Below are 26,895 nucleotides of genomic sequence, written 5' to 3'. Positions count from 1 at the left end.
AAGGAGGCTGAAAGATAGTGGACAGTTAAAAACACACAGAGAGACAGAGGGAAGTATGGAAGCTAATTCCTGTTTGCCTGCTCCTGACCCAGAGCAATAACGTGTCAGCAGAGGCTTTTAGGGATTCTGCCTGTCAATCAACGAGGCACTTGGTAAAAGGAAACAGCCATTATGGAGGACAGGGAAAGAAGTGCTTTTCTGTGGTTCAAATGTTCAGATGTCTTCCATGATATAATGTACTAACGAATATGTTGCAGACACTGTGGACAATAGAGCAATGGAGCACTGATTGGTGTCTGCAGCGTAAATGCAAATCACTGCAGAGAACATTTGCATGAGCTGCAGTTGGCAGAGTAATAACAGTATGAGTAATGATGTGAGATATTAAACTGGCCAGTAGCATGTTCACAACTGACAAATCAACCAGACAAATGACAAAGATGATCAACTACAAAAAGAAATCCAACAGAGGGCACAGAGAAATCTTTGCCTGTAGTTTGCCTTATGAAGAGAAAACTAATTCTGTCCAAGAACAATGTAAACGTTTGTTCTGTTAGGAAGCAAAATAGTGTGTTTATTCTAATAAGTTCAGGATTAAAAGAGCAAAGTCACAAGGAACATTTGTTGAAATTGTAAAAACAAGAAGACATCAATAAAATTACTCTCCCTGTGGTTGTTGTACGTTGTGTTTTCTATTTTAATTCAAAGCTGACATGAAATAGGAACGACTCGAGATTATGTTTTCAGTCTGAATGAACCATGTAATAGAAATACAAACACACACATCTTGACTCAGTCCCATAATTTATAAACACGCTAGCTGATAGATGTGAAATAGATGTGATGAATGTTAGAAGAAAGCGTAACCTCTATAGCAAGATTTCTTTTACTTTAAAGCAAACAGCCAGAGGCATGCAACGTCTAAATGCTGCTGCGTGCAAAATAAAAGGAGGAGTGCTACAGCGCTGTGCAGCTCTGTTGTCCAGAGGCAGAAATTCCCAGCAGGTATGAGGCAGATCTTTTGTCAGGATCAGTACGCACTTTGAAACATTACGCTTCCTTATCTGTTGTGCATATCAAATGCCATGAAATGGCAAAGTGACGTGAACAAGGTTAAATACAAACTATTACTATGATCTTTAAAAATGTTTTATATATGTTGGAAACAGAAAAAAGTGCACTAAATGCATTTTTGTGAAAAATAAATTAATTCATCAAACTATATATGGACAAATAAAACAAGATAAATGCATGCACCTTTATGATTAGCTACAATAAAAACATTTCTGGTTTGCTAGTACTGTACCTTCAGGGTCTGCTAAGCAAACTGGCCCTGAAGTGGCACTTTCATTCCCCATATGTACGCCACCTCCCATCTACTCACTGGGGCACGTACATGCAAATGACAATCTGTTGCCGTACTAATTAAGGTCTAGGTCACGTGAAAGAGAGCTGTGCGACTCCTTAAGCTCATAACGGTGTTTTTATGATCCAATCACACAGCGAGCAGCCTATCGAGGAAGGTAAGGACTGCGTTGTTAAGTCTCTCAGAAATCATCTGTGAAGAAGCAATTCAGAACCTCATTCTACAATAAGTGTATTTGGCCGTGCCTATCAATGCCCACAGGGGTTTCCTTACTGGCTTATCGTCAACCCTCTCCGGGAAATATGAGTCAGTTCTCCATCGCAGTCATCCGGGGAATCAATAGCATGATCTCATTGTGACAGCAGGTGGATATCAAAACCAATACAGATAATACATCAGGGAAACCATAATTACAAATGCAGTAACTTAATACTGAACATTTGTTCGCCCCAAAATTATATAAAACTTTTATTGGTGATTTCTTTCTTCTGTAGAGAAAATACAAATTATCTGATTGTCTGGGTTCAACACTCCAACAACACTTGAATCAAACACACCAGCTGAAACATCCCAGGATAATGAATGATGATTTTTCTTGTGTCAGTCCATGTTTACAAAAACTTTATTTATGGTTGCAAACATTCCTCCTTTAATGTCAGCAGAACACATGCGTCTTTGTTTGGGCAGCAGCATGTGGAGAGAAGCTTTTTACTAATGGAGACTAGAATGATGATCTTTGCAGGGGCCTACTCAGCATGACGGCACGACAGCCTCACTGGTATTTACTGTCAGCTCCAGAGAACACACAGATTCCCGGTCTTCTGGCCATTTGTTCTGAACTGACTTTTACAAATCATCGCGCTGACCACTTCTCTGTCCTCAAAGCAACCACCGCAATCCATTGACCCTGACAGGGGCGACTGAATAGGTTTTAGAAATTCCAAATCAAATTTAACTGATGGAAAAAGTGTTTAAACTCATTTTAGAAGTATTATCAGTTTTTACATCAAACTGTAACACAGTCATTTACATCTAAGAGTATAACAGTCCCTTATCTCTTTACTGTCATAATTTACCTTATGTTTATCTCTGTCCTGAGACAACCGTTAAAAATGTTTTATGATTCCAGGTCAAAATCCTTCTGCTTAAAGGAGACCATGTAAAAACCAATACCTATGTTGATTTTAAAAATCCTATGATCCAATAGCATTTGTTATGAAGGGAAAACAGTTCTTGTTGCTTTTGCACTGAAAGCAATTTGATCCATAATATTGATCCAGTTCAGTCTGAGACACCACAATAACTGCTGTTTTTTGGATAACAATAACGACTCTCACTTACTTAGTTTCACACATACTGTGAAAAAAGCTGTGATGTCCAACAGACTGATAACCCACGCATATACTGTGCTGTATTTACTATATATTAAACACAAAAATTCAGGAAACCCCTTATAGTATAATCAGGTTTAGTCCAACAATAAGTTAAAATATGACTTGACTTCACATTTTCACCCAGCGATCTACTTGTGTGGCCACTAAGACGCGTGTCTCTACAGTCATCATTATAAAGCCTCTGAAAACACCATGTGCCCTTAGAAATATCTTAACATGGCAGAAATGTTCTCTCTGTCTGTTGTGCATAGCAGGATATTCCCCACAGCTGTTGATAACCGAGACAAGCTCTTGATTCAACCTAATTCCAGCAGAGACGTGTGAAAGTCAAGCATCTCTGAACACACAGTGAGACAAGTCTGCCGCTTCAGACTATGAATACATTATTCATCAGAAAAATCTAACGCTTTGCAGACCAGGAGGCATCCTCTCTTATGAAATCTGGCCAGACTCAGACCCAGTGGCACAAAGATGCTGTGCTGAAAGGCATACTACACAACCAGATATAGGATTTTGAAAGCCTCACAATAGGTTTGAATGGAAAATATAACATTTAACACTTCATTTTTAAAGATCTAACATTACATAATATAATGTGTATGCTTCTTATAACAGTGGTGAGCAACCAGGATGCTGAAATAATAAAGGTTCATTCTGCACATATGAACTCAGATACAAGCAGAAGCTCTATTTGGATGTCAAGCATTGAATAGAAATAAAAAACAAAAGCACGATAAGCATTTCTAAATAGAAACACTGTGGCAATTGTTTGACACAAATAAAGCATAATCCTGTGTGCTCAGAGAATGAAGGCAAAAAAACTATCTCTATGTCTGTGCCCTCAATTATAGCAGCCCTTTTGGGACAATTTGGCAAATCTCTCATTTTGATAGCAATTATGTTAGGCATTCTAGGGTGAATCCTCATTTCATAATTAAAAACTCTAAGATGTGAGAAATGCAAATCCCCCCAATCAGGCTGAGACAGGACATGTTGCTTTGATGGGGAAATAAATATTCATAGCTTGTTTCCTGGGATAAATTGTTTGTGTGGATCATTTTAATACTAACCAATGATAGTGCTTTTTCTTTTTCCTGTAGAAGATATTTTGTTGTGTTTGCCTGATTTAAAAGTCAGCTGTGAGTCCTAGGTGTAGTTAACAGGCCTTTTCCAGCACCTACATGATGATCGATGCAAACGTACAAAAACAAAAAACAAAAAACAAAGCAAATCGTGCTTTGGAAACAATTATAAAAAATATATGAACTTACCCTTGAGTTTCACAGTTCAAAAGGTAACACTGCAACATCAGAAATACACCAACAAACCAGTAATTGACCCCTCACATCGCCAAAACCTTTAAATGTATGCTCACACAGACCACCCCTGCATTAGACACACAGAGAAGTGACAAAATAAAGGACATAGCAAGGACATCATCTATCACACTGACGTGTGTGAAGTACAACATCCCAACGAAAACCAACAGACAAACTCACCCAGAATCTAAAAGAGCAATATAAATAACCCACAGAATCCTTATTTTGTTTGCTCTACAAACTGTATTTCATCCTTTTATCTCATATAGGGTAAGGTCAACATACCATACAAAGACTCACTTAGCACTTTATTAGGTATCTGTACAATCTAATTCAATCCAATACATCAGCCTAGCAATAAATCCTACCTTTGTGAACACTATTGGGTTCAGTTTTGGTGAGATTAGCTTAGAGAAATAAGTTTCACTGATTATTCACCTGCACTATATTAAATTGAAAGGTGATATTTGTCCACCCCAATAAACACGAATGAAGTGAACATTACCTTTTATAAAAAAAACCTAATAAACTGGCAAGTCAGAGTGAATGTACCTACACACAGCTATGAAGTCTGTAAAGCATCTCTTCACTAAAACATCAAGAGTAATCTGCCGTTTAAGAGAAACAGATCATGAAGATCAAATCAAATTCTTGAGTGTGTGTTTTGCCTCCAAGCGCTTATATAAAGATGATTATTACACAGCGACACAAACATGACCATGCCTCCTTGCCATAAATTCAAGGAGCTTGTTAAGGATTCGTGGCAGGAACGTGACAGATTGAGCATTGCACACCAGTGTGTCTGTGGCACAGTCATCACGGCCTCTTTAATAACCATCAGGAAGATTTGTACTTGTCACAGGATCCTTAGATGTAACATCCCATTCTTGGCACTCATAAACTGGGAAATAAATCTTTAACTCCTGCTCTACTGCAGTGACAATGATATATCAAAACAGAAATTACCTATGTGACTGAAATTGATTTTTTTACTGTCTGTTTAGTTTGACTCAACGTTTAAGAATTGCCTCCAGAGGGGATCAGTGCTAATGTTGGCAAGCTAGGCGAGGCTAGCCAGTGTCCACTTTACCAGACTAAGGTAATTTGCTTTGGATAATTAGTCTAAATTTAAATATCTGTATATGGTGCCCATAAACAACATACTGTATAGAAATTATTATATTACTTCTATGTAATTTTACTAAACCTGTGAAAAAACAAACAATGTTTTTGTTGTGTTACTCATATTTATTTAACTAGGGCTATGTACCCAAGCATAATTTATTAATTAAACATTATAATGTAAATCCAAGTACTTCTTGCTAAACCAAATGTGAAGCGTCTGAGCATAGACTCGCAGGCTAACCCAATTCAGCTTCATTACGCCTGTCAACAGAGATAAGCAGTTCTTTTATGTCGGCTCGAATGTACATGTTTTTCCACCTCGAACACACACACAAATCCAATTATGTTCTAATTGAGTGTTACAAGGCTCATTGATTATGATGGAGGCAATGCAGCAGACTGAGCGGGAAAATATATCCCCAGTAATTAGACCCCTGCACCCATGAGGCCTTCAGGAGGCATGATTTAATACTGAGGTAATAATTCTCAGTATTACTCAATTTGAATTGACTTTGCCAACAATGCAATGTTAATATTTATGGAACACAAAATAAAAAATGAAAGAATAAATTTAAAGGCAGATACAATTTAATTTTGTTTTATCTGAGGAATCTTACATCAATATTAGTCTGGCTTGGAAAAAGTGCAAAAATCACCAGACCATAAAAGCTGAATTCAAATAATTTGTTAGAGTCTAATTTACTTATATGACAGGCTCCTCTCTCTGTAAGGCCAACTCGTGAGCAGCTGGAATTACTGCATGCGAAAAACTGCATAGAGTCAGCTAGTTAATAACTATGATGCATGATTTTCCTCGTGCTATAATTACTTTGCTTTGCTCAAGAGTTCTTTGAGTCAATGTTCACTTTGAACAAAATAGACAGTTGGGGGGAAACAACAGTCAGAGGAGGATGTGCTCACTTGCTCTCATGGAACGGTCATAAGAAGGTCAGCTTTGCCTGGCCTGAACTCTTTACATGACTCTTTACATAAAGAGATTCAATTCCCACTTCAGTATCAGAAATCTCTTCAAAAAAACAAAAATCTTTATATCTTTATAAAGATTAGAGTGTGTGACAGTGACAGTGCCCACAGAGCGCACACTTCTAATATATCAATGCTGTAACCACAAGAAGCTGCTTTTAGTGTAACTTTTCCAGTTCTCAGTAGGTGAGATTTTAGGGCATTACATTTTCTGTTCTGAAAAAGAAGAAGTGTGGTATTCATTGAGCCACATCTTAACTTTCACCATCTACATAAAAAAAAGAAAAGAGTTCATGATGTTATTCACAGGGTCTGACTTCACGAAGGGGGGCATTGTACATGTCTGACCACAGTGCAGCTCCATAATATGTGTGTATTCATAGGGATTCACCTCCTTCATCAACTAAGAAGAACTGATATGCCAAAGAATCACCCTCAGTTCAGCTATCAGATAACACTGTGGTTCTTCTTCATACAGAAGGATGAGAAACAGAATGAAACATCAAAGCAGGGCATACTAACTGAAGCAGATCGCTTTAATGCTACGAGTGCATCCAGAACTGGTCTGAAGGATAATGGACGTCACAGCTATTTGAACGTCACAGTTATTTGAATGTCACAGTTATTTGAACGTCACCACCTCAGTTTCATTTCTTTCCAAGCTGATGGGACTCTCCTGCATTGAGTCAACACTTCTGGAAAATTGACAATATGTGTCAGAACAGATACAGAACAGTTCCCTATTGATGTAACTATGGCAGAAACAGTCCTATGTTTGACCTGAAATATCAACACAGCAAAAAAAATAAAAAATAAAAAACAATCCAGCAGGTTGTCACATTACATCAACACAAACGGGTGACTCTGGATAAAAGTAAATATTAAAATATCAAATTAACATGAAAAGGCACACCGAATCCATTGTAAGCATTGTTTTCTTGTCAGTTTTATTAATGAATATATTGCAAAAGGTCATCCTTCTGCAGTCTTGACCTCATGAGTAACCCCTATATGTTTCACAACAACGTCTCCTGAGTTTGCATGCAGCAGCACTTTTATGATGTCCCCACTACAACACAGGATCAAACAGTTCAAAGTCCCAGCTAGGCACTATATGAGCTGCCCAGAAAAAAAAAAAAAAAAAAAGAAAAGTTGCTCTTTAGATTGTTGTTTGTGCAATCAGTGAACTCCTCAGGCAGGTGTATCCTACAGCACGGTGGCACAGGGATGAAGTGATTTGAATATCAGACTAAGGCAAGGTAAGATCCTAATTTTAAATTGAATTTCAAATGATTTTATATTGAATGCTGTTTTAGAATGTTGGACTTGCCAATCATGGTCAGGTGATACACGCAATTCGGCTTATTTCTCATGTATTCATTTGTGAGGTTTGACGTTAATAGACCTTCCATGCCTACAGGGCGCAGCGACGCGCCTGCATGCGCTCGGTAAGTAGCCTGGCATCAAAGTTTATAAAACAGATTAGCCATTGCCATTAGAAAATACAATCACTATAAAACTCCTGTTGTAAAGTCGCCAGTCACATTTTACTACTGAATAAACGTTGAGAGGCGCATGGAGGTCGAAATGTACCCAAAATACAAACGTCATTCTCAGTGGATGAGTGCAGCACAGAGCGAACAGAGGCACAGGTGACTAAGTTACCTGTTGTGGCTCTCACGGGCTGAAAGTCTCTTTTGTCGTCAGAAGATCAAGCTCAACTTCAAAGCCACGAAATATGTCCGTGACGTTTGCTTGTAACCAAATCCAGAGAAGCAGGCTGCTGCAGCTGCACCTGAGCCTGAACGACTCGAGCATGCGCCTTTGTAGGGAGTAGGGCAACGATATATATACATATATGTACTGCTCCACTGTTATAGACAGTGCAAAATGCAACAGACGTGTCATTTAATCTACAGGATAAATGCCTAACTTACAAAAACAAACACACAGTGGATTCAGAGTCGTTGCATCAGTTGAATGTTTTGCAGTGTGGATACATCAGTGCTCCTGGGAGCCACACTGAGGGATGAAAAAGTCAATATGAAATTCTTAAAAATATCTTCATGAGCACTATTTTAGCACTTATGCAGATATCTGCCAAAATCCGGGTGAGCCTGAGGCCAGCATGACACTGCTGCTCAGATGAGTTAATTATGTGTGTTTTTACAAGGCTCCAGATTAACGTATTTCCTACTAAAGGCTTTTTGAGTCAACTTCCTAAACCTGATGAAGTGAACTGTCTGCCTCAATCAGACTGACTCTCTGTGATGTAATTAAAACTGTTCAAAGCATTCTTTGTTCACTGACCCTTTTATTTTCTGGGGTACTTTTTTTTTTTTTCAGGAGCACATTTGATTTGGTGGCTTACTGTGCTTGAGAAACCATGTTTTCTCAGGAGTGTTGGAGGGGAAGTGCTGTTGCTTTTTAAAGTTGTGTGACTGTAATCCCGGCATAATGAGTGTGTGCAGACGTGGAGGCACTGTTGCAAATCTGACTTAGTCTCAGCCAGCTGCAGTTCAATGCAGGAATACGGTAGATCACTGCAGACATGTTGCACAAGATCTATACAACACTTGAGGTATGAAGTGGTACACATAAACAAAAATGATCTGTTGTAGCTTCATTCAACATGTTGCTGAGATAAAATAATGGAAAGTAGTGTTGCCGTGACCCTTGACCTAAGTCTGCCTTTGCTGCACTCACATGCTTGTGCTTTTGTTAAGTTAAGGGATCTTTGCACTCATTAAGCATCTCTTTATACAGCTGCTGCTGTTATACATGGACTTGAATTGAATGAAAAACCTGCATCTCAATTTGACTATGTCACCCAGGAAATACATGACATCCCTATTTTGAATATTTTCATGAAGAATGAAACAGTTAAAACTGTGATGCCTGATGTGATGGACAGCTGCTATACTCTGAGAGGATTTAATATGTAACAGAGATTTGCCATTACAGAGGGGTCAGGCCAGCACTGAGGACAAGATCCAACATGGGCTAATGAGATGAGCTATATTGCACTGTCATGTGAAATATGAGGCTGAGAAACAAACGCATATATTGTAGTTATGCATTATGTAGTTATTGTTAGCACATGATAATCTGTAAATAAATAAAATATATTCATTTGGTTTTCAACAAAATATGTTTATTGACCCCCAACTTTTAAAATAGTAACTCTCCCTCTGCATTTTGTGTTTAATCTTAATCACTAGTTTACATTATGTCTTTTCTCACTATTTGGAAACTGCCTATGATCTCGTTTCTGATAAACATTTGTTTCCCTGAGACTTTTTAAAAACAACACAGTAAAGTTGACAGCACTGTAGCAGACTACAGATTAAGATATGTGCTTTAGAAAAAGATTTCAGTGTGAATATGCCCTTGAAATCTTTATCTTGATTTATCTGCTGAAGACAAAGTTCTGGGTTGAATGAACTCTGCTTTGATCTTAATCAAGCTGAAGGTGCAGAATTACTCTATGAAGTAAGGTGAGGTGTTTCCTGTAGTGACAGCTTCCATCCTGCTTTATTTGGTTCCATGTTGTGATGGTGATTTACCTGGACTTATTTTTGTGACCTTTCGTGAATGGAAGTGAACCATGACAGAAGGAAACAACATGGGAATTTACCTGTTATCAAAGTGGAACTCTATGCTGATAGAAAAGGCTCGTTGCTACGCACTCAGTGTGGGTAGATGAGTTTTATAACTCTAGATCTTTTCAGCCACCAGCCCACAGGCCCAATACCACAACTCCAAAAGTAGATATAATCCCAGTAAGCTGCAGGTGGCCTTCCAGATTGGCTGCCAGGATCTCCACATTTTTCTCTCTTTTCATGCACTGCCTCTATCTCGCTCTCTTCCCCAGGCTCCCAGTGTGGTGGTAACCCTCAGCTGAAATAGGGCCCTTGTAGGGTGGAGGCAGCAAGCCACAGCCAGGACCTGTCAAATTACTCTCAGCTCCACAGTGGGACCAGGGCACCTGAATACAAGCTGTGAGGGAGGGTAAGAGAGTGTGAGTGAGAGTAGACGAAACACAGGGAAAAGGACAACTCTGCAGCTGACTTGGGAGACACTTATTCCTCTTGAGTGAAGGAGATTACAGTTGTGTGTTGCTAGAGATTGTGCTTGAATACTTTGGATCTGTAAAAAAAAAAAAAAAAAAAAAAAAAAAGCACAATGGATAAGGATGCTTTCCAGGAATACGAGTACCCAGATCTGGATCCTGTGCCACCAAAGGTTGAACCAGAGTAAGTACATTATTATTGTATACCTAGGCCTCCACATACTGTAGTTTAGTTTTTCTATATGTTATTGTCTAAAGACACATTCTCACGAAGAAACTCTAATAGGCCCATGGTTTATGTTGTCGTCCAAGTTTTGTAAGCCTGAATAACTTTGCTGTGAGATACAGCTCTCATTGAGATATTAGGTGACACTTGGCATACTTCTCCAGCGCCACTGTTAGTGTGTGGTCTTGTTTCTCTTTCTGTTATTTCTCATATTATAGTAGAGGCTGTATCATTTTCATGTTGTGAATGTAGGTTGTTCTGGAAATTGATAGATTTATCCATAGAACCCTTTGGAAACAACATCAACAAAACACAAGTGAATTCAACCCTGAATAACAAACCTAAACTCATACTAACACTGGCTAAATATGGGGTTTGGTGATAAATGAGACTTGTTCCATTGTACGTCTGTCATATTGTTCATTTTTTTGTTTCGTTGTTCATCTGTTTTTGTTTTCACTGTGTGGAATCTGCCATATTTCCATTGGTACAGAGTAATTAAAAGAAGAAATGTTGATATTTAAGCTGGCCTAACATCAACAATATGACAAAAGTACAATGGAGCAAGCCTCATTTATTACTAAACCCTATGTTTAGCTATTGGTTGTCATGTAAATTAATAGACTGTGTTGAGTTGTAATATGAAAAGCTTTTGTGTGTCACTACTGTTAACTATTAAGTCCTATTTTTCTGCTTTTGTAAACATTTTACTGTCAGGTAAGAGACAAGTTACACATTTACACATTGTTTAAAATAGTAAGAGACTGTTGTGAAAAATATCAAAGCATTTAAACTACAAGCCTCCATCTCTGCGCTCATAGGCAGTACATGCAGTATTTTTAAAGTTATATTTAATAGGAGGCCTTTTCTGTATATCATAGTTGTAATTACTACCCCATGATCAGGCATTCCTGCTCCTTTAATGAACGTGAACATAGGCCGTTTGTTGTTTTCCTGTGTCACGCTGATACCAATCCGTTTTAATGCAAATCTCTGCTGCAGGATTTCAGTCTCAAACTTTCCAGCCCCAAATGGCCCTGACAGTGATGTGTGAAAGGTTTAGTGGGGTATACTGTAGGTCAGATCAGTGACTTAAAACCTTAAGTTTTAAGATTTAAACTGATTGTTTTACTCGTGTGTGCATTTTCTTCCTGTTTTAGAATTATCCCTCCATGTGACCCCACTGCTGATGACAGGCTCTACCATATATGCATCACTGCAATATCTGTAAGTCTTGTCATTCACTGTTGTCATTTATTTTTTTCAGACTTCGCTGTGAGATAAGTCATGTTTTATGATGTTCTAAATTGAGATATGAGAGTTCTCTTTTCCTTGATGAAATTATGCTAAATATATGTGTCAGCATCAGTGATTGTTAATTACCAGGGAAATTACTGCATGTTTACCAAAAAAAGGACATTAGATGGAACACTGGGCCATGTTCCAAATAGGTTTTTGAGTGAGATCCAGGTGTAGATCCAAGGCAAATGAAGGACTTATGTCACAAAACCATTTACATCTCAAGTAAGTGCAGTAAAAACTGCAGTAGTGCAGCCTTGTCAGTTACTCTCTAAGTTATTTCTCTAAGTTATATCACACAAATGAAGTAATCCAAACACAAAACTCCTATATAACTGAGGACAGAGGATAAAATCTTGTCACTCAAACAACATTATGTACTGCACATAAATATTGTGTTTGAATGTCTTCTGCCATGTTTACATAATGATCTTAAAGAAGCTGGTCTACACCGGTCCAGTTTAGAGTAAGCCATTCTTCCCAGCCTTGCGTTTCCTAAATGTGTCAGAGGTCGTGACAGGTCATTGAACTCTCACTGGTCAGTGATCCTGACTGATGACAGTATATTCAGTCCACATCCATGGGGAGCCCTAATGAGAAACTTGAGTTTAGTCTTTTGTGGCATGGACTCCCCTCATGTTTAGAATCAGTGTGATGTCTGAACCCTGGGGAATCCACAGCTGCTGAGGGCACGCTGTTCTGTGAAAGATAGTAACTGAGGTTTGCTCCTCTAGCTTGTTGTCATGCTGATCTTAGCAGCCCTAGCCAGACGCACAAAGGTGGGCGAGAGGCAGAAAGGACTCCCGGGATTACTCAGGTAAGGCTGTTTTGTCTTATAATTTCTTTAATGTAAAAAGGGTCATGTTGTTATTTTTGAATTCATTTGCATTGTTTTGCACCATTTTCCAAAGATTCTTATATTGATTTCCGACCTAAGAGGCAGTTATGGCTTGATGATTAATGTGCCAACGTTATGATTGAGACAGGAAAACCCTTCACAGTGAACATTTGAAATGAGTTTTGTAGCTCAAAAGATGAAACTAGGTCAAACTGATGTTGACAAGGTATGTATGTGGAAGTGAAGGATGTCACAGTTTCCCAAAAGCACTGGAATACAACATGAACAGAGGGTTTTTAAAAAACTTGCAACTTCATTTTGACACATTATCACCTCTAATTTCAGCTTGGGACTGGCTGATGTACCCTTGAGTAATTAACCCCTGAACCCGCTCTATTGCCCAGTGGCCAGCAGTTAAAGCTAATCATGGTGGGGGACTTCTTTCTGTGAATGCATGTTTTCACGCTGAATGAACCTTCCCTGGATTAATAGGGCTGTAGTGGATTTGCCTAAATGAAGCAAGTCTCAAGAGCTGATTTTTATATCACATTGTGATGAATGGAAACCAAAGGAAGTAGGAAATTGCCCTAAAATGTCTCTTCAGCTTTAAGGCACTTGTGATTAGTTTGTGGGCAAAAACCTTAAAAATATTTATATGACCTTCTGAAGTTAGATCATTTCTGCTCAATAACTGCTTCATCTCAATGTGGGACTCATAACATGTGGGCTCTAAATACCTGTTGCTTGATTTCACAGTCCGGTCAACTTCCTGGACCATACGCAACACAAGGGCCTGGCAGTGGCTGTGTTTGGAGTGCTCTTGTGCAAACTTTGGGGCCTGGTCTTAATGCCAAACCCCCTCCCCTTCACTACAGACTCCCAGAACAAACGTAAGGAGGTCACCTCTTCCTGAACTAACATCAGCCTGCAATATATATTCACTTTTCTCAAAGATTGTCAATCTTAGTCAGCCTATAAATCTTTAGATGTACAGTATTTTGGCTTTTTACTTATGCCACTCTTTTGAATAACTGGGCATAGGGTTCTTTTAGAAGATTAATCAGGATCCATGTGAAAGAATAATATTTTGTGTTACCTATCTCTTGTGTAGTAGGATAATTATTATTTTAATGTCTCTTTTTTAACTTACAAGCAGCTTTTCTTACTGAAATAAAATTTCCTAAACATAAGAATTGTCTGGAGTCAGTTTCTTAAAAAAAACAAGTGAAGCCAACTTTCTTTTTGGTGCAGTGGTTCTTCACACACTTCTTGTATTTGCAGAGAACTGGGTGATTCTGGGAATCTTCTACTACCCTGCACTGTACTACCCTCTCCTGGCATGTGGCACCTTACATAATAAAGTTGGCTATGTGCTCGGTAGCCTTTTGTCATGGACACACTTTGGAGTTCTGGTCTGGCAGAAGATAGACTGTCCTAAAACACCTCTGGTAAGGAACAATCACTTTTAAGTTCCAAGTCATGTATAAATAATAATTTTTAAGAGCAACAGATTTTTGAAGAACCCAGTGTTTTGCTCGTTTTAATTTGCATTTGTTCTGATGTTTATCATCTGTCTGAGTTTTAAGGATTATTTTAACAACTAAGCTGATTTGTTCTGGTCTCAAAACCCTTTGATTACCAAACAAAGCTAGTTTGTAGTATACAGTCTGTAGGTGATGTGATTGGAAAGATAAATATCAGGCATTTCAGCTGAATTCATGGACACATGGTTGGAGCTCCCAATTTGAACTCCCAATCCCCAGATTTAGTGTCACCTCCATCTTGTTTGGGTTTTCTGTGAGATGAATGGCTGTGCCTCAAAACAATTAGTTCCACTGTCTGTTGGTCTTAATCAAGACGCTTTGTCACAGTTAATCAGTTTAGTGTGTGTTTAGTTTTTTTTAAATAGCGATGATGGCTATCTGTTTATCCCTCCAGGAGCTGGCATATACCAAAAACTGCTGGGAGCATTTGAGTTGAACTGCAAGACTGAGCTTAGCCATGTACAGACAAAAGAATAAAAAAAATGAAAATTATATTTAGTAAAGTTTTTTTTACTAGTTTTTTTAAATTACACTTTAATTTCCAGTATTTGGTGTATGACTTAGCAGTGTTTCCTATGTGCTAAATGTGAGTAATTTTGGCTTCTGGTTTCTCTAATCTCTTTTTGTGCTGCTGTAGGACCCCATTTGGACAATATTCAGATTCCTGTTACAATGCACAAAGCCATTTTTGTTTGCTCTTTGTGTCAGTACAGTGCAGTATAAGGGGGTATTCTTAGTGAGCCACTGAAGTGCTCACAAACAAAATGCTACTGTAGGTGATTTAACGTCCTATTTTATTTTTTTGCAGATACAGAAACACTTCTCCCTTTTCTCCAGCCTGCCCCAGATAGCTTGCTTGGCATTCCTCAGTTTCCAGTATCCACTTCTTTTATTCAAAGGCCTAAAGGGCACTGAAAAGAACAATGCTACAGAGGTAAGTTTTTGATCTGGGTGCAGTTCCTGCCTATTTGCTTCAGGATGGTTGTACAGCTCTTACTAATTGTTTGGCCTAGTTACATAACAAACTCTATAACAGCTTCTGTGTTGATTAGTAGTCTGCATTCTTGTAAGCTTGAACTATTAAAAGCGAAAAATCTCCCCAAGACTCGCATTTCTTCTCAATCTGTTAACGCAAGGAGCCTTTATAAGCCGCATACTAATCAAAGGGCTTATTTGTGCTCATAGGCTGAGGGACAATGTGAAGTTCCACGCAGCATGGCAGTGGCCTAATAATTTTAAGTAGATTTGACATAATTGGTTTATGTTATGTTCTTGATCAGATTATGAAAAGGTTACCTTGTTTTTTACTCAGAGGACACAATGCTGGGTTTATTTCATGCTAATCTCAGCGTGGATATGACAAGGCTGGAGTGAAGCAATTGTCTGGAGTTTCACTGACAAGTTCAAATTTAAACAGTGCCTATTACTACACACTTAATAATCATATGAAGAATATATATATATATATATATTATTTATAATATATATATATAATAATAATTCATTCAGCTCTCTATACTAGCCTGTCTACTATCTATTTACTTGACACATTTACTGTTCTTTTAGGATCTGAGCAGCAGCTACTACAAAGACTATGTGAAGAAAATACTCAAGAAGAAGAAACCCAACAAAATCAGGTGAGAACTGCAGCCTGCACATTGTTACAAAGCTGTTTGTTTTTCTCACATTTCTCCAGCTTTGATTTTCTTTTTGTAGTATTGCCATTGTGCCTTGTTCATGGGGGAAGCCTTTTTGTAAAAACTTTGATTTATGTAACCTGGTTTTTATTTTAAGGAATCATTTTGGGCTTTTTAAAATGTTGCTATATACAACAGATGTCAAAACTGACAGAAAGACACAACAGAGCTCTGTGCTCACGTTGCGGTTCACAGTGAGCGTCTTAATCCCTAAGCTACACGTTGGCCTGGATGTCTTATTTATAAGCTTTGAGTCCAAACTTACAGAAAGAGTCTGATTGTAAAATCACACCAGTGACTCCAGTAGCTCCCCCCCAGTCATGAGGGATAAAAATATCCACCTATTTTTATGTTAATCTCATAAGTTACAAGAATACTATTACAAGCAAAAGTTTAACGATCAATTATGAATAAAGGGAAAACAATGAGAGGAAACATGTTGCTGCTCTTCGTGTATTTTTGCAGACAACTTAATTCCACTATATCTGCTGGTGAAACAGTTCCCCATATAATCTATGCAGTCCAACATGTCAAGCAGAGGTCAACACATTAGATGAATGCTGGTGCACTAATGCATTCCCTTTTTCTCTTGTGGTGCATGTTTGACTCCTACCTACATACCAACACCTTTTCTTTGTTTGATGCTTTCAGTGGTGACGGCACAAATAGCTCTTACACTTACATTTGTCCTGATCTTGTAAATTGAATTGATGTGTTTAAATGTGTGACTCTGTTTACCATTCATCTCAGCCCATCAAGCACAGAGACACCCAGGCTCCATCAAAGAATAATTGATGCCATAAAGCTATACATTTATACACCAGAGGACGGTAAATATCTGATATTGGCCTCCTTTTATGTCTGGCCATGCTCTCATGTTTTATCTGCAGTTGAACTTTTATAACATCGCTTTTCTTTTTCAAACAGCTTTCCGTTTTCCACTGAAGCTGGCTATATCTGGTGTAGTGTCGTTCATAGCCATGTATCAGGTAACTCCTGGATATTACAGCATGTAAACTATTGCATAACGTGATACATATGAACAATGTGATAATCAAAAACTGAATGGAATATGTCTACCTTTGCTTCATATAAAACCTCCATACAACTGTGTGATTTAAAACAGTAAATAAAAATGGATTACATATTAAATCTTAATGAATACCTTTAATTACCAGTTTATAATCACAACTAATTATAAGTTCTAATTAGCAGAAAACACTACGTTGCTATGGAAACAGGGTTGAGTTCTCTAGTAATGAATACATTTCCTGTCATTTTTTTTTAGATGGGTCTCCTACTGATCTTGATGGTGGTACCGACTCTCCAGACTGCCCGTATGGGAGTCGATGAAGATATTGTCAAACTTTTAGCTAGCATTAAGATCATGCTGTCTCCTGACAAACAAGAAGTAATCAGAATTGTGATGTATTACATCTGGTGTGTGGAAGGTGAGTGAAATTATAAATTCATAGAGCAGCCATTTAGTGATATGAAAGATTAGATTATACAGTAGGTGAGTTTAATTCAGTTGAATCACATTAGACTCTTATTGCAAACCTCATTAATATTAACATGGCTTCCTCTTATGCTTTTTGCACATACACGTTTTCATAAAATGGCAAATAAAATTTAAATCTAAAGAACATAATTTGAGGTTATATTATAATTTCATTTTTTTCAGTGTGCTACATCTCAGCAATGACCCTCTCAGGCTTGATCAACCTGGCTATGCTCATGCGGTCCATGGTTCTGCATCGGTAGGCTTCTTATATTTTCTCTTATATTGTTATTCTCTTCACAAAGTTTCCAAGAATTGTGAATGTGCATGGCATTCTGCCTGCTTTATTATAGTGTAATCGTTCACATGGGAGTTATTATAACATAATAGAGTCCTAATCATCCAGACAGACAGAACTGCAGCATTCACTCTGGGTTAACTGCTGCTTGAATTGAAAATGGCTATTAAGATAAGACATGAAATACTGTGCCATTACCATAAATTATGTTGTAAGTTCAGTATTGAATTGCATTTGATGCCTTGGTAAATTACCACTTTAATTGTCTACATAATTTAAACATTCAGTGACGAATTGGTTTATGTGTTGTATTGTCTCGTGTTGTCTTGATTGTGTTTTTCTTTCTGTAGGTCAAACCTGAAGGGACTGTACAGAGGAGATATCTATAATGTTTACAATTGCCAGAGAAATATTAGAGCTTCCCGACCTGCACTGGTCTGCTGGATGGGATACACCAGCTTCACAGCTGCTCACATCTGTATTGGTATAGTTTATTTTAGTAGAAGATACTTTTTTTTTTTTTTACCAATTTTTCACTGTGATCGGGAAGAAAGTTGAATGTGTAGTCTAGCTTTACTGGATGCTGGACAGGGTGTAATCCTTGCAGCTCTGATCTGTCCCCCACAGGTATGATGATCCAGACCCTGGTGTTCTTCCTCTTCCTTCTCATCACTGTCTTCCTCATTATCATGCCTGTCCTGCACGGACAGAATCTGATCCTCTTTCAGGTTCTGTGGCACATGTGGTGAGCGTCCTCACACCGCTCACTCATTACATTGCTGTAACGCGCATCAGATTCTTCTGACACAGATTTTAATAGTGAAGAACTGAGAATACTTTCTTAGGTTTTCCTTTCAGTTAAAAACGTGACATGTTCCATGTATGTTGTCTGGAAATGGCTTTGGCTCACATCATTTACAGTGGAGTGTTTTTTCTGCCCTCTGTCTGTTTCCTGTATCACCACAGATGTTTGATTGTTGATTTTTTTCCCTTCAGGCCCTTCTGGCTCATGATTGTCTTGGCTGTGTTGATTCAACATATCACCGCCAGGTTTTGCTTCATCAAAAAAACAGCAGGCACACGAGATCTAGACAACAGGTGAGTCACTATACTGTAGTTGCTGCCATGTATTGTCTGTATTGTGCTCAAGTGTTCATGCTTACTTTGTGTTGTATAGTCTGATAATTGTCCTGTATGTTTGATGCGTTCTGTACTATCTAACAGGGGTAATCTCTTCTTGCTGACGTACCTGCTGTTTCCAGTCAATGTTCTGATCGGGGTACTACTTGCATTCTGGCGAATGATCATCACTGCTCTGTTTAACATTGTTCACATGGGACGTATGGATATCAGTCTCCTTAACCGCAATGTGGAGGCATTTGATCCGGGTAAGTCAGATAGTCTGCCTACTGTATAGATGGTGTCTGGTACACTGACCATGCCAAAGCATCAACTCATCTCAGTGTCATATGTATTAAAATATTGTCTCTATATAATAGACAGTTTCTGTGCTGGTGTGTCTGCTAGAAAAGAAATGTTCTGACTCCATTATATGTGTGTTGAAATAAAAAAACAACAACACACATTTACATTGCCAAAGAGCCAATTATATTTTACATTTTAGTATAGCTTTTTTTGTTTGTGGTCTCTGCGCCCAGCGTTAACATATTCATTGGTATTAACATACTGCTTTTACTGTAGATGACTCTGTGGGTTTTTTTTCCACTCTCTCCAGAGGCTTAAAAAGAAGCAATTTTCCATGAGCAAATGCACTTTTACTGATCCCACTTAAAGGCCAGAAAATGCGTATCCTGCCCACTTTACCCTGCCAGCAGCTCACAGCAACTCATATGATATCTGTATTCTGTGTAGTGCAAGGGACACTAATTGCACACCGATCTGGAAAGCGGGCTGCAGATTTAAGACATCTGTTGTCAAGAAAAGCAGGTGGTTTAAAAAAAGAAAGACGTGTGATTGTACAGCCATTATGTGTGATTGCCTCAAAGCCAACATGGGGTGCAGTCCTATGTGTTTATTGCTTTTGCCCAGTCAGAGTGATCCCCCCTCCCTGTGTCTGTCTGCAGCCTACCGCTGCTATGCTCATTATCTGAAGATTGAGGTGAACCAGTCTCACCCTGTTATGAAGGCCTTCTGTGGGATGCTGCTGCAGTCTGTGGGCCAGGAAAGCAATGCTGGACAGAGGTCACGGGATGCTGAAGAGGGTCTGTAGGACAAAGCATACAAAAAACTCTACATTATAGACTACACATGAATTAATTTACCAGTTCACACAAGTGCACAGTGACTTGGTACTGTGGATGCTGTTATTGTGATACAATTTTAAGTATAAGGCTGCTGTTTTTCTGTGTTCTTCCAAAATCAACAGCACATGATTACTTCCCCTCAGACTGTCCTTTCCTGTGTAAGACACTAACCCCAAGTACTTTGTTCTACTAATGTAAAGTGATCATGTGTAGGTAGGTTCTTTTTGGACACTCCAAAATAGGAAGCAGTGCATTTGCAAGGAATTTCAATATTTTCAATCACATATTAATTAACATGTCACAGTGCCCAATGTGACTGACTGACATCCTTTCAGTGGTTTCTGTACAACAATGGAGCACAGGGGACCGGGCTATGACAATAAGAAAAATATGGACTATTTCCAGCCTTGTCCTTTGAAGATATATACAATAGACACATATCTGCACTAAAGACAGTATGGCATCTTTAATTTCTCAAGAGAGGTTTGGAATCCAGTAGCAGGTCATTGTAACATATAATCACATCATAACACTGTCTTACATGCACAGAAAAAATAAAAGATTAGTGGTTCTGATTTAATATGTCAACAGCAAATTGAATTTCACTGTGGAATAATTTACAGCCCTGCTGCTGGTCTCAATCAAATCTGTCATAAATTAATCAGCTGTCCTTATGGCATGCTCACACTCTCCTGAGCCGCCAGTCTCTGTTAGCAACAGACTATGTGGTCACACAGGTTAACATTATGCATACTATTTAAGAAATATGAATAAAACCAGTGTAACATTATATACAGCCAAAATATGAACAGTCCCTTTAGAGCTGATTGTTAATCTACATTGATATTGACTCCAACGTCAGTTATAAGAAGAAATGAACAGGAAACTGCACTACTGGTTGTTGTTTCATGCTTTATCTGGCATCTAGTCGCAGCCCAGTCCAATTACAAATGCGCAGGGCAGATGTTGCTTGCTCGCGTCTAGAGAACAATGCATTATCAGTAATAATCTACTGTTTTACAAAGATTAGTTTTGACTAGCTGATTACACAGATGAGCTACACTAATTACCTGTTTTATATTCATGTAGCCCAAGGGGTTTAAGATTTCAGTGTGTTAATGGCAAGTCCAATATGCTCCCACCATGCTTAGAGGATTAGAATATGATTACTTTCTATTATTATTCTTTCTGTAGTATCTAGTTGGTCCTAGGTGGCCTTGAGAAGAGTATTTTCCCATCTTGGCTAAGATTAAAAGAGGACTATTCTTTTCTTTATTTCTTCTTCGTGTATAAATGACATACCTTCAGTGCTATCATGATGTCTGAATGTCCTCAGGGATCCAGCTGGTCCAGCAGGAGAAAAAACAGCATAAAGTGTCCAGTGCCAAGAGGGCCTATGGGCACTGGCAGCTCCTCTACACCCTGGTCAACAACCCGTCCCTCATGGGCACCAGGAAGCACTTCCAGCGTCAGACTGCTGAGAGCTTTGTGAACGGAAGCCTCAACCGCAGAACCAAGGAGGGGAGCAAAAAGGAGGCAGCAAGCAAGGAGGCAGAGGCGGCTGCCAGCAACTGAAAATGAATGTGACCCTGATTGAGCATTGACTGCAAAGTCTCTCCTGGTCATGGGCAAATTTTACGCTCGTATTATTTGTCCACACCTACTGTAGTACTGTGTCTGCATTTGGTGAAATATGTTCACTCATAGGTCTGCGCCTCGTGTAGAGATATTCAGCAGTTCTTTTCTGTTTGTCTTATGATTGTGCGTTTGTGATCTTTGTGTTCCTCTGTTTTTATATGTGTGAAAGCTACAGTCTAGTCTGCTGGGAACGCTTGTGTGGCACCGATCTCCCATCAAAACATGGATGTGCTTATTTTGGGATACCACTGGTTTGCCTTGAGATTCAAGCTGTAGGTTAATCGCATATGTTTTGAACTATGTTATTACTAGATAGTGCAGATAATGCAAAATTTGAGCCCAAACAAAACACATGGTTTTGAAATTCACTGCAGCATCCTTTGAACAAGGGTATTTATATGTAGAGGTATTTATGAACTGACAAAATGAACTGTCCGGGTAAAAAAGAAACATGTTTTTTCTCAGTGGCATTCCTGTAATTATCAATAACCAATAGAATAGGAACTAACAGACAATTTAAACATTATTTTATGTAAGTCCAAAACCACTTGCTGCTACAAGCATCTTCTTATGAATGTCTCAAATCTTCTGTGGTTTCTAATATTCCAACATTTGTCTTTGCATTGACATTTAAAATATCAACTTTTAAGTGAAAATATAAACATCAGAGTTTATCTTCCGATCACTGTGAAAATAAAACAGAAGCAAACATTTTTCCCCCTTTTTTTTATCATTTACATTATTTTGTACGAGGCCTGTGTTATTTTAGAATATAGCCCATTGGCCAAATAGGCGATGTTGTCCTGTTGTTTTCAGTAAGACAAAAGATGCGCATGATCCATACTAGAGTCTATCTAAATCGATCTAATACCTACTTAAACCTGTTTGCATTTTTTATTCCTTTCTTTTTATTATTTCTGAATAATTTAAAAAATATATGTATTTCTTTTTACCTGTATCCACGTATTCTAGGGTCGGTGACAAAACCGGGAGAATAGTCTGTATAGTTTCATATGTTTTATTAATTCCACTTACATAAAATTATATCAAAAAATCTTGAAAGGTCATTGGGTATCTTGTTTCGTTTTACAACATAGTTCACAAAAACTCACTATGCATCAAATTACAAGACAGGTGAAGCCGTCAGACGCTCACATGCGCCCTTGTTTGTCGAGGCTCCATTTAAATTTACCGTCGTAAAAAAAAAAAAAAAAAAACTTTCATTTCACATGGCTTTACATCACAGGTTGACAGTAACACCTAAAGTCCTATAGACTACACTAATAAAAACCACACAAGGAAACACGTGTGACATGCCATGGACAATTTCATTGTAAAAAGCGAGATTAAACAGCAAGCACCCGTTGAATAAGAGGTTAAAGTCGCACATTTTTAAAGCCTTACATAACGTGAAATAACATTTTGTTGGTAAACAACCGAAGATCCACAACACAGCTGAAAGTGAATTTCCCCTCCTGGACTCACAGGACAGCGGGCAGGGCGCTGCTGTGTGCGCTCCCCGGCGCGACGACGCCGAAACCGGATTCAGTAGCTACGCGTCTAATTCATTTCATCAAATACCAACATCCAAATCTGCGACTACGGTTTCGTGGACGAGTCAAATGTTTACACCTGAGAAAATAATAATTGGTCTGTGTGAGATCTCTATCAGACAAGGCTCATCCACAGCCTTGCACATACGCATACGGCTACAGAAAAGCAATTGTTCCCTGATGCCAGTTTACTTCAAATGGCTTTAGAAAATATGGCACTTTTATTTGCTTTGTTGTTTTTTGTGCTCTCAGTTGTTAAATGTTTAACTTTTTATTTTTTTATTTTTTGCCTTTAATTCTGTTTCACTTTACGCGTCTCACCGCTTTCACACTTTGCGCCCGTGCCCATCTGCCTCTGTCCGGCAGAAAGGGAACATGTTGTCGCTTTTCCCGTCAGTGTTGAGGTCTGATGAGCTGCAGAAGTCCGTGTTTGCATTGTAAACGCATGTTGCTTGTTTTACCCTTACAGCAGACTACAAATGTCACACGAATCAATTCACAATCTCAGTGACTGGCGGAGTACTTTCTGAGGTAAAAAAAAAAAAAAAAAAGAAAACGAAGAATAAAAAGGAAAGCCACCTTTGTCTTTTTTTTTTTTTTTTTTTTACCAGGCGACCCCGTTTTTTCACGTGTAGTAATGGTGAGCGAGTTACCTGCTTGGATGTAGGCTACTTAAAAGTAAAATATTTTACAGTATATTCGCAGACATCAGCGGGGTCAGCGGCTTGGCTGCTTGTAGTTGCCGTTGATCTCCTCCGAGATGTTCACTGCCTCTGCGCCCAGTGGTAACTTGTCACTGTACTCCGAGCCCACTTCATACTCCTCCTGGTTGGTTTTGGATGAGGATCCTGGGATGGACTCTGTCACCACGCTCCCCTCAGCCTCTCCCTCCGCGTCTCCTTCCTCTCCCTCTGCCTCTCCCTCCCCCTCCTCTCCCTCGCCTAACTCGCTGGGGTTGAAGGTTTTCTCAGAACCCACAAAAGACGCCCTGGGATCAAAATCTCCAGCCATTTGTTTCTCCATCTGATCCGGATTCTGAGCCTTCATGATCAGCTTGTAGGTCTTTCCTTGGTACTTATATAACAAATGGCAGCAGGTGGCCCCCAGTAGGGGAACTGTGGCCAGGCCCAGTAGGAAAATGCTGACAACCACGATGATAAGCAGGGAGGGGATCTTTTTCCTAGTTGTGAAGACTACCTGGACTTGGCAGTCCTGCCCTCCATAGGTGAGACAAAGTGTGTAATTAGTGCCAGGCTTCAAACCATGGAAGCGATAGGAATTAATCCCCTCCTGAATGTTGGACCACTGAACCACTGAGTGTCCATTTCCCGTATTTACACAGAGGTAGAGCATGTCCAGTGAGGTTTTGCTGGACGACGACTGGTACAGACCCACAGGCTCTTTATTCACAGTTTCCTGGTTTTCAGTGTGACTGACATGAAGGTTAGATTTGCTGCTGGGAAGCTGCAGTGGATTCAGCTGCACTTTGGCCTCCGTCTCCGACACCTCTAGCGCAATAACGCCAAAATCAAAAGTATACTGCTTCAGGTCATCCAAGCTGATGTTGAAAGCGTGATTGGAGATGTACTCACTGCTGTCTCTCACGCCGCACTTGCTCGCAAAGGTGGGATCCTTTGAAACGTCCCCACTCTGCTCCGTGGCATCATTTTTGTCCGATGAAATTCCAGGACTTTTCTTTGTTTTGTCTTCCGGCTTGGACCAGTTGATCACATTGTTTTTGGAGGTTTTGGGTTCTGCAGGCTTTTTAACAGGACGTGTGTCCAGTGCAGAATCAGGCACAGAGTTGCTGGTGGGTTTTTTGGTGCCTGACAGAGCCACCCTAATACTGCTCTCCGCCCTGCCTAATTCATTCACAGCCGAACAGCTGTAATTTCCATCTTCCTTTTTACTCAAATGAGGGATGATGAGAGAGCCATTTCTGAAAACGAGGAATCGATTGTTGGTTGTTTTATCATTAATTGGCACATCATTTATCTCTCCAGTAGAAGGCAAGGGAAACAGATAATTCTGATTTCCTGCAATCACCTCCCAGCTGATTTGTGGTTTAGGGCTCCCAGTTGTCTCACAGTTTAAGATCACCATGATACCATCAACGAGCTCTGTGTTCTCAGGCTGGATGGTTATAGTGACAGTAGGGGCCTCACAAATCAGTTTAGGAATATTTGTAACCAGTGTGCCTTTCAGGTGCTCAGGAGCCTCACATACGATTGAATTTGGCTCAGGGACTGAAATCTTAGTGGTTGTGATCCAATCTCTCAGCCACTCCAGGTTGCAGGAGCAGATGAAGGGGTTGTTAAAAATCTGGAGGTGAGACATAGAGGTGAGCGCAGTGAAGGTATCCTGCACAATGGTGGTGAACTTGTTGTTGTTAATGCGCAAGGACCTCAGGTCCTTCAGGGTGGAAAAGGCATCCTTTGGAAGGTTCACCATTTCATTATTGTTAATTTTCAGGAGCTGCAGGGCGGTGAGGTTGTGCAGATCCTCCCATGGAAAGTTCACAATTTTGTTGTAGCTGATGTCCAGGTTGCGAAGCTGAATCAGGGGGGCCAAGGTGTCCGTCTCTATAGTAACTATCTCATTGTGAGCCAGCCAGAGAGAGGTGACCTGAGTGATGTTGACGAAGCTTTTACTTTTCAGATATTTGATCTTATTGGCAGAAAGGCTCACGGTGGTCACATTGGAGGGAAGACCCACAGGTACCACCAGCAGGTCTTTGTAAGCACAGTCCGCAAACTGGTGGGCAAATTTATCCTGGCAACTGCAGAGCTCTGGGCAGCACTGTACAATGCCCATCACAGTAGTCAATAAGGCAACGAGCAGCGGGAGCCTTCTCGCCATTTTCTGCACCTGCAAGCATCAATTGTCAAACATTAGCCAAATCAAATGGTTTTATCAGATGTCTGCAAAGCATTCACTGTGTCCATTATACATTCACTGTGTCCATTATCCGTTCACTGTGTTCACTGCCCATTATATCAGCGGAAATGTACTGAGGAAGCTCCTGTTTTACAGTACTTTATGCTTTTAAAGGGACGTCAATTAGCGTTAGTCTCTCACAAACACATCCCAAACTAATAAAGACAAAGAAGCTGTACAGCTCGTTACAAGTGCCGCAGTTTGAATCAAGTTTCCTTTTTATTCAAATGTCGTTTTGTCCAAATCACCTCACAATCCAGTGCCGATTGATTCATCAGTGTTGGACAGACTCAGACTTCACAGAAACATTGATGCACATTTGCCGCAGGTCGTGGTCTGTTTGCAGCATTTTCAGGGTCAGCTGGTCTGAGCGCGTTTTCGCTGCGGACACAGTGGCGCTGTTTGTGGTGCTGAAACCTCGTCTGTGTCAGTAAAAACTCCTCTTTTTAAGCATGAGTTAAACATCGATGCACACACTATTTTAGTTTACTTGTGATTCACCAGAGTTCCCACTGACATACAGAACAACCCCCCCCCCCACCTTAACCTTTATCTGGATCCTGTCCCGGATCTGGATTTTTACATCTGTCAGGCATTTCATGTCTTATCAACTACTAAATCGTCTTACCTGTACACTGTTAACTTCAATTGCTGTGTCTTATTAATCACCGTCGGAGTTTCTATTCCTCAGAAACAAGTTTAATGATCGAAAAAACTCGAGTCCTCATGTGTTGCGGATCCTTTCACATGACTTTTGCAGACCTGGACGGCGGTGATGAAGGGCGGTGGTGGGACCATTTTTCCCGGTGAGTCCTTGTTGCAGTCCGACGCTTTTTTCCT

General features: G+C 39.5%; 2 protein-coding genes across 2 annotated transcripts; one reads left to right on the top strand and one right to left on the bottom strand.

Annotated features, from left to right (window-relative positions):
* The first annotated feature begins 7,328 nt into the window (after window positions 1-7,328).
* Window positions 7,329-22,259, top strand: stra6 (signaling receptor and transporter of retinol STRA6). The gene is made up of 18 exons (XM_026365936.1): window positions 7,329-7,447; window positions 10,063-10,444; window positions 11,647-11,713; window positions 12,520-12,602; window positions 13,380-13,513; window positions 13,905-14,071; window positions 14,976-15,101; window positions 15,734-15,804; window positions 16,615-16,694; window positions 16,792-16,853; window positions 17,153-17,315; window positions 17,549-17,624; window positions 18,014-18,147; window positions 18,291-18,408; window positions 18,660-18,761; window positions 18,888-19,051; window positions 19,748-19,885; window positions 21,264-22,259. Exons 2-18 carry the CDS (start codon window positions 10,374-10,376, stop codon window positions 21,500-21,502), a joined length of 1,995 nt encoding a protein of 664 aa, XP_026221721.1. The 5' UTR covers window positions 7,329-7,447; window positions 10,063-10,373; the 3' UTR covers window positions 21,503-22,259.
* A 339-nt stretch (window positions 22,260-22,598) lies between these two features.
* islr2 (immunoglobulin superfamily containing leucine-rich repeat 2) lies at window positions 22,599-26,895 on the bottom strand. The gene is made up of 2 exons (XM_026364679.1): window positions 26,684-26,895; window positions 22,599-25,986 (listed from the first exon to the last, which is right to left on the bottom strand). Exon 2 carries the CDS (start codon window positions 25,975-25,977, stop codon window positions 23,836-23,838), a length of 2,142 nt encoding a protein of 713 aa, XP_026220464.1. The 5' UTR covers window positions 25,978-25,986; window positions 26,684-26,895; the 3' UTR covers window positions 22,599-23,835.

This window comes from Anabas testudineus, chromosome 6, assembly GCF_900324465.2.
Source record: "Anabas testudineus chromosome 6, fAnaTes1.2, whole genome shotgun sequence".
Classification (NCBI taxonomy): Eukaryota; Metazoa; Chordata; class Actinopteri; order Anabantiformes; family Anabantidae; genus Anabas; species Anabas testudineus.
The sequence above is the reverse complement of the archived record's forward strand: the minus strand, read 5'-3'. Positions and strand labels throughout refer to the sequence as shown.